The sequence below is a fragment of the Dipodomys ordii genome, unplaced genomic scaffold (assembly GCF_000151885.1).
Source record: "Dipodomys ordii isolate 6190 unplaced genomic scaffold, Dord_2.0 Scaffold1, whole genome shotgun sequence".
Lineage (NCBI taxonomy): Eukaryota > Metazoa > Chordata > Mammalia > Rodentia > Heteromyidae > Dipodomys > Dipodomys ordii.
In genome coordinates, this window is record NW_012267217.1 from 67,247,387 (window position 1) to 67,255,220 (window position 7,834).

The 7,834-nt window shown below is 52.0% G+C and overlaps 1 protein-coding gene across 1 annotated transcript in view; it reads right to left on the reverse strand.

Moving 5' to 3' along the window:
• Positions 1-7,116: 7,116 nt before the first annotated feature.
• Hes6 (hes family bHLH transcription factor 6) overlaps positions 7,117-7,834 on the reverse strand; it is a 1,821-nt gene continuing 1,103 nt past the window's right edge. Inside the window, exon 3 of the mRNA XM_013009573.1 lies at positions 7,117-7,802. Coding sequence (XP_012865027.1) covers positions 7,293-7,802 — 510 coding nt within the window. The 3' untranslated portion in view covers positions 7,117-7,292. The remainder of the gene's footprint in view (positions 7,803-7,834) is intronic.

The window sequence follows — 7,834 nt, forward strand, 5'->3', positions numbered from 1 at the left end:
CCCGGGCCTGTCACCAAATCATTTCACGTTTTCTTCCTTCCTTTCAGGTTTCTCCCTCACAGTTATGGCCGGGAACAAACTTGCCCCTCCAGGGTCCGTGGGTGAAGGCTTGGTCCCCAGAGCAGCTCTCGGGAGGACCTGGGTCATGAGGGCCCCGGTCTCGTGAATTCAGCCATTGAATGGGTTCTGGATTTTATGATAGTGGGGAAAGCTGCGACCTGCGCCGTGGGGTCCGACTGCAGGGACTGGGTCTGTGGGTGTGCCCTGGGAGGCCGCCTTGGCCTCCACCTCTGTTTCCTGGCTGCCTGAGGTGAGCCACCTCACTCCACACATGCTCCCTGTGTGTTCTTCCTCCCCCAGGCCCAGAAATAATGAGCCAAGTGACCAGGTTGGTTGTTTGGTCACAGGAGGAAAGTGGGCTCACTCACCATCGCTTCTCTCCCGCCTCTTCCTTGCCCCAGGACATTTTCTCATGCGGGACTCTTAGCTTGGAATGTTCTCTTCTGGGTAAACTCCATGAACAACTCATGTGAGCCATCAATTCCAGAGGTAACTCTTTCTTGAGTGTCCTAATGACACCCCCTTTGCATGCTCTTTTGGCATCTCTTCATCACTTTTGCCGGTTACCATTTTTCATTTACTTACAAATTAATGAATCACTTCATTTCCCATGAGAATGTGCTGTGGTAAGTTCAGGTCTACTTCTGAGTTTGCTCATCACTATGCCCCCAGCACCAGGCCCAAAATAGGTGCTCAGAAACGGTGTTGAGGAGTATGTCCATCCTTCTGTGGGCTTGGGCCACCAGATAACAACATGCATCACCACTACCCATATTTTCATTGCCCTAAAAAAATCATACATGCTCTGCCCACTCTGCCCTCCCCCCACCTCCCCCATCAGTCAATGATCTTACTGTTGCCAGAGAGACTGTATCCCCAGAGGGTCACAGTTGAACTCCCAATAGTGCATATACAGCTTTTTCTGTTTGGCTTTTTCTTGGTCCATTTTGTGTTGCTGTAACAAAATATCTGAAGCTGAAGTTTACAAAGAAAAGAGGTTTCTTTTTCTAGAGTTCTAGAGGTTCAAGAACATGCTCTGGCACTTCCTTAGTTCCCAATAAGTGCTTCATGCTGTGCCATAATGCGTTGAAGCAGAAAATGGGGCCACATAAAAGGAGAGACGGAGGTAGAACTGCGTAAAACAAGTACTCTCAAGGTAACGACCCCATTCTCATGAGAACTGCATGGAACCCTGGGGTGGCTAGTCCTCCACCACGTGAGCCATGCCTCCAGCCCCCAGTTGCCTGTTAAAGACCCATCACCACTCAGTTGTGCTGCATTGGAGATGGCCTCAACATGGGTGGTGCTGGGGAAAAGCCACAGACAGCTTCTTGCACTAAATCAAATGCAGTCGAAGTTTCCCCCATGTCTTCATAACAACTCCAGGTTTCTTGTTGTTTTTTTTTTTGGTTGGTTGTGGGGCTTGAACTCTGGGCTTGGGCGCTGTCCCTCAACTCTTCAGCTCAAGGCAAGCGCTCTATCACTTGAGCCACAGTGCCACTTCTGGCTTTTTTCTTTTTGCTTATGTGGTGCTGAGGAATCGAACCCAGGACCTCATGCATGCAAGGCAAGCATTCTTACCACTGAGCCACCTTCCCAGCCCCATGCATAATATTTTAGAGTCACGTAGTCAGTACCAGAATACATAACACAAAACTAAAAAGACAAAACTCAAAACCTAAAATTTTGACAACAATGTGTAGACGTCTTTGCTAACAAAGCACATCAGATAGTTGGGCCTCAGTTACCAGGGCCTGTGAAAAGAGCAACTTGTTAGCAAGGCACCTTAGAATAGCTGGATGGAGTAGTAAGCTTGGTGGAAGGTTAAGGGCCAGATGGGGCCAAACCCTTCACCCACCATGTGGCCAAGATGGGGAATTTCTGAAAAAATGCAAAGAAACCTTGAACAAATAAATCAAGCCTACATTGGCTAGCCTTTGAGAGGGAACTTAGAGGGGGATCCCTGGGACCCAGCCTGCATCGTACTCTTCAAGGCACAAGCCAAAAAGTTGTAGAAAAAAGGATAGAAAGTTGGACATGAATGGCAGAGAGAGAGAGCAAAGAGAGCCTGAAATTAAACAGACTTCTGACCATTTACCATTGCTGTAGCAAAAACTGTCTACATCTGAGAAGGGCATAAAATTAGGCTGTCTGGCTTTCCAGAGAGCACAGGAGACATTTCAAAGGGGTTTCACGGCTCAGGCGTGATTCGCAGCACCCCATTAAATGTGTAGGAGAGTCAGTCTGGTGAGTGAAGGAGAGCTGACCAGGCAGAAGCGGCGTCCCGACTTCCCCCAGAGCCCTCTAGAGAGAAATAGTCAACTCCCCCAAAGCCAAGCGTCTTCCGCTTCAGAGGTGACCGGCCTTTCAGCTAAAGGCCATAGGAGCTCTCTGGCGTGGCGCCACGTCTGGACAGAGACTGAGCCAACAGAGAAGCGTAGAGAGTAGTTTCACTCACCAGAGTAGAGAAGTGGTGTGGACGTGAATGTGAAGGCAGCAATGGTATCGATGCGCTGTGTCCACAGCAGACAGATGGGTTCGCAAAAGGCCTTCAGAACTGTGGTATTCCTCAGAGCAAAAAGGGAAAAACAGAAAAAGGAAAAAAGGAAAGGAATCCCACCTATCCTGACTTTAAGCCCTTTATCCAGGTCACGGCACCATTTATGTTAGGCTTTTTAAAAAGAGGTAGCCGAGTAAGAACAGCACCACACACGTGGTATTCAGGTAAGGGGTAGGTTTATTCATTATTCTGGCTGGCACCAGGCCATCTTGATCCTCCATGCGGTGGGGAAAGGCCTGGGAAAGAGAGCTGGGAAAAAGAAAGAGCTGGGAAAGAGAGAAAAGAGCTAGAAAAGAGAACGTCTGGGAAAGAGAGCTAGGAAAGAAAAGGGAGCTGGGAAAGACAAGAGAAGGAAAGAGCTGAGAAAGAGCAGAGAGAGTGCAGATGTGTTTTCTGTTCTCTGCATAACTACCAGGGAATAAATTTTTTGGATTTATTGTGAGTGTGTTTAGGGTTAGAAGAAGTCTTCAAACCAAAGGATTTGTAACATTTTTCATTGCTAGCAGCAGCAGCGAAGGGGAGTTGTGTTGCTCTGCTCCTCTCCCCACTTGCTGTTGTTCCTTTCTGTAATGTGGCCATTCTAATCGGTGTATACTCAGTAAACTGTGTCAAAACTGCACCCTGCTTCCATACACCATACCCTGAGTCCTGACCTTACTGATGTTTCTTCTTGTATGGAGACATGCCCACATTATCACAAAAAGGGTTTCTTCTCATTACAGCATAAGCTTGAGAAGGGACTTTTTTTTTTTTTAGCTCCAGCAGGTAGAATAGTATCTGGCAAGGAGTAGACATCCAACAATTATGGTATTAACAAGATTTATAATACGCCAAGAAGGAAATATGCCTTGGGAACAACACAGGCCAGGGGTGGGGGTTGAGGGGTGAGGGATGCGAAGAGGAGGAAAACCAGGACATGAGCCAGCCTTGAAAGCCAGCCAAGAAGAGCAGAGCAAAAGATTACAATGTGGTAAAACAAAACCTGGTGAGGGGGTGAGAACACGGGGGGGGGGGGGGGAGAAGGAGGGAGTTCAGAGGCAAAGCTAAGGAGTTCTGAGTGGGCCCACAGGAGACTTGGGCCTCTGGTGCTTTGTAAATGGGGAGCAGGTGTGTGTGTGTGTGTGTGTCAGTGTGTGTCAGTACTAGAACTTGAACTCAGGGCCTTGGCATTGCCCCTTTACTTTTTCACTCAGGCCAGAGCTTGAGCCACAGCTCCACTTCTGGCTCCTTGACTACAGCAAAGTTTACAGCTCATCTCAATCAGTAGCTGAGCATAGTGGCAAATGCCTGTCACCCTAAACCAAGTGTGGGGGGGCTGGGATTGGGAGGATCACAGTCCTAGGCCATCCCAAGCTTCACAAGTCCAGGCGATGCCATCTCAGTGGAATGAACTGGGCATGGTGGGCAGGAAGCAAGAGCCTATCTCAAAAATAATCAGTGCAAAAGAGGGCTGGAGTTGTGGCTCAGCAGTTGGGTGGGTGCCTAGAAAACTCCTCTTACTCCAAGGGTAGACTTTTCTGGAAAGTTCAGAACTGAATTTTGCCCAACCTGACATGTGTAACCAAGGGTCTTTGGATAGAGTCAATGAGAGAAAGCAGAGTTTGAGTCAGCAACAGAATAGATGAAGCCATGGCGATCAGATTACAGGATGGAGGTAAGAGGCCTAGAAAAGAAACAGTGCTTCGTAGTGCTTGGTACCCAGCACAGAAGGGCTCTGCTCGGATGAGGCCGCACAGGCCAGGACCGGCGTCAGGGCCGTGGGCACTGCAGGGCCTGCTGCGTGGCTGGTGTCCCCAGGAACCAGCTGACAATGGCGGGAAACGCGACCTTGCTGAAAGTGTGACGAGGGAGCAGGCGGTGAGGACATTAAGATTATTAGCCACTTGATGGAGAAGAAAATGGTGGGGCGGACACTGGGAGGCCGCGATGGGGCCGGGACGATCCCTCGAGTACCCAGGAAGGCCACAGTGGGGAATGTCCAGGCCCTGGTGTGGCCAGTCACTTCCTGACACACTGAAATCCCTGCACTGACAGCGATGACTGGCTGAGCCCGGGCTTTCTTGCCCCTGCCACCACATGCCCGGTCCTTCCGGGCGCAGGCTCCGCCATTGCAGCCCCCGCTGGGCCCGTGTGGGGAGCCGCCTGGAGCCCGAGGCTGAGGATCACAGCTCCAGCCAGCCCGGGCAGGAAAGTCCGTGGGACTCCTACCTCCGAGAAACTACTCAGAAAACCGGAAGTGGCGCTGTGGCTCTAGGGTCACAGCGCTCAACTGAGCACAAAGAAGCTCAGGGACAGCACCCAGGCTGAGTTCAAGCCCCAGAGTAGCAACAACAACAACAAAACGTTGTGCTCTTGCACTGGACTGACTGCAAGTGACAGAAAAAAGACGACTTTTTTGACCAGTCCCTGAGGTGCATCAAGTGGTGTGCTGGGAAGCGGCAGTGCCCGGGGAGGAGAGCCAGCCCTGTTGGCGGTGCTTCCTGAGTGGAGACACCAAGTGGACAAGAGGCTGAAGAGGGAGCCATGGACCAAGTGGATGGGTGGGGTTACTGAGATAAGGAAGGCAACCTGGAAGGTTGAGGTCAGAGCCCCAAGACTAACCTAGGAACATTCAAGTCAGATGAGAAGAGTATCCACTAGGAGGCGCAGGTAGTCAGCAAGCTGGGACAATGGGGAGTATGTGCCCTGGAGAACTTAAAGAACTTTCCAGATTGGCATGTGTGTGCATGAGTGCACATGATAACCCAGGAGAGACTAATGAAGTCAAAAGTAGAACTATTTCTTTCTCTCTCTTTTTTCTCTTTTCCTTTTTTTTTTGTCAGTCATGGGGCTTGAACTCTGGGCCGGGGTGCTGTCCCTCAGCTCTTCAGCTCAAGGCGAGCGCTCTACCTCGAGCCACAGCGCCACTCTGGTTTTCTAGTGGTTTATTGGAGATCAGAGTCTTATGGACTTCCTGCCTGGGCTGGCTTTGAACCGAGATCCTCAGATCGCAGCCTCCTGAGTAGCTGGGATTGCAGGTGGAGCCACCGGCACCCCACTCTCTATCCTTTTTGAGACATGGTCTCATTTTATCACCAAGGAGATTGAAATTCATGATTATCCAGTCTTGTCTCTCAAGTACTGGCATTGCAGAGTCTACCACCAAGCCCAGCTTTTGCCACTGAAGATCTCGACCTTGTTTTCAGTGAAGAGCTGGGGCAGTAGCTGACTGGACAGGAATGGACAGTGAGGTACATAGAGTGTCTATGCTTCTGAGAAGTTTTGCTTTTGAATAGAGGACACAGGCAGACTGGGTGCCTCAGGCCTATGGAGTTTCCTCACTTTCTTCCAGATAGAGGTTTTTAAGGCTGTTTGTAGGTTGACAGAAAGAAGTCAGTGCAGCGGAGGGAGCAGTCACTGAGCATGAGATCCAGTATCCCTGTGGGAAGTTGGCACCTCAGGATGGAAGGCAGAGGTGCCTGGTCCTAGCTCAGCCCGAATGAATTGGATCATAGCACGTTGTAAGCAAATATTGGTTATGTCAAAATGCAATACCTTTGTGCAACTAGTAGATGCCATTTAAAAAGTAGAAGAAAGGAGGCCTAGCTGGAGGGGTCCACAGAAGAGGAGATGACGGAGGAAAGGGCAGATAGCCACAACCTCTGCTGATGACACCAGGGGCCGTCAGCCAGCCCAGGCTGGGGGTAGTCTCTCAAGCAACAGGTAGTGGAATACCCTCAAGCTTCCAGAAAGGAATGTAGCCCTGCCTACCGACACCCATTTGAGCCCTGGGGTCCTTTGTGGAACTTGTAACCTGTAGGCTGCCAGATAATAACATGCATTGCTTTAGACCACCATGTTCATAATCATTTATTGTGGTTGCCTTGGGAAATTAGTACAGTGGACCAGGGATTTGGCAATTGTTTTTGCTTTGGGTTGTGTTGGGGTTTGAACTCAGGTCAAGTCCCAAGCCCAGGGGAGTCCTCCAAGGCACACCCAGTGCCCCTGAAGGGAGGGGGCAGGGAGAGAAGCAGGCCAGGCATCCAGTACCTCCCAACTTGGAAGTCTGCATTAACTCACTGTGCTGACAAAGGTTAGAGTTCTTAAGACATTAAAATTGTGTCATATGGGAAAATGTGTTTTAGCTTAGCACCTTTGACACATTAACAGGACACCAGGGGTAGCTAATTCCCACATTTAAAAAATTCATTTGGAGCAATTTTTGGCAGCAAAATAGACAAGACTCAAACGTGCTGCAAACAAGGTGCACAGTATGGCGTCAGGGCGGAGGTCGGCCGCAGTATGTGTCTGCCTCGTGGTCTCCAGACTGAAGTGGCAAACTCAGGTCCCAGCCCCTTCCTGGGACAGTATTGTTCAGGTCCTGAGAGGCACCATTAGGGCCACTTCTACTCTGTGGGGGTGGGGGGGGGTCTGAGAAGGCTGGAACCAGTGAATGGAAAGCCCTGGTGCCCTAGGAGCTTTTCCCCCAGCCTGTAACTCCCCTCCCCCACCCAGAGCTGTAGAGTCCCCTGAAGGGATTCCCTGAAGGAACAGGGCCAGGGTCCTGACAGGGGTGGACATCCACTGGAGCAGGGGGCAGGGCAGACTTGGGACATATGTTGGGGCCTACTCCACCACGTCTGAACCCCAGGGGAAGCTTAAAGGCCAGGCCCACCTCTGGGTGGTAGGAAGATCACCAAGGCCTCCACACACTCTGGGCCATTCGTGCTGCAGTCAGGCCGCCCAAGGCCGTGGGCCCCCAGTCCAGCCCCTCCGCAGGTGCCCGGCTTAGTTCAGCCTCAGAGACCTCCTCTAGGTCAGAGTACAGGTCGTCCCCGGGACGTGGGGGACTGGACAGGGGGGATCCCGGGACCCCTCCCGCGGGCCAGCCACGGCTCCCGGCGGCTCCCGGCGGCGCGGCTGTGGCGTCCCCCAGCAGGTCCCGGAAGCCGCTGCCGTCGCGCAGGGGCATGGACTCCAGCAGGTGGTTCAAGAGCTCAGCCGAGACCGTGGCGTCGATGGCCTGGCACGTGGACACGAACGTGTGCACCTCGTGCATGCACCGGATGTAGCCGGCCGCGAAGCGCTCGCTGGCCTCCGCCTGCAGCTGCTCCCGCTCTGCGCCCCAGGGTGGGTGGAGAGGGCGACGGCACTGTGAGTGGGCTCTGCCCAGACCTCCCCTCAGGGCTAACCCGGGGCCCACCTGCCCAGGGCGCCCGAGCCCCGCCCGCGAGC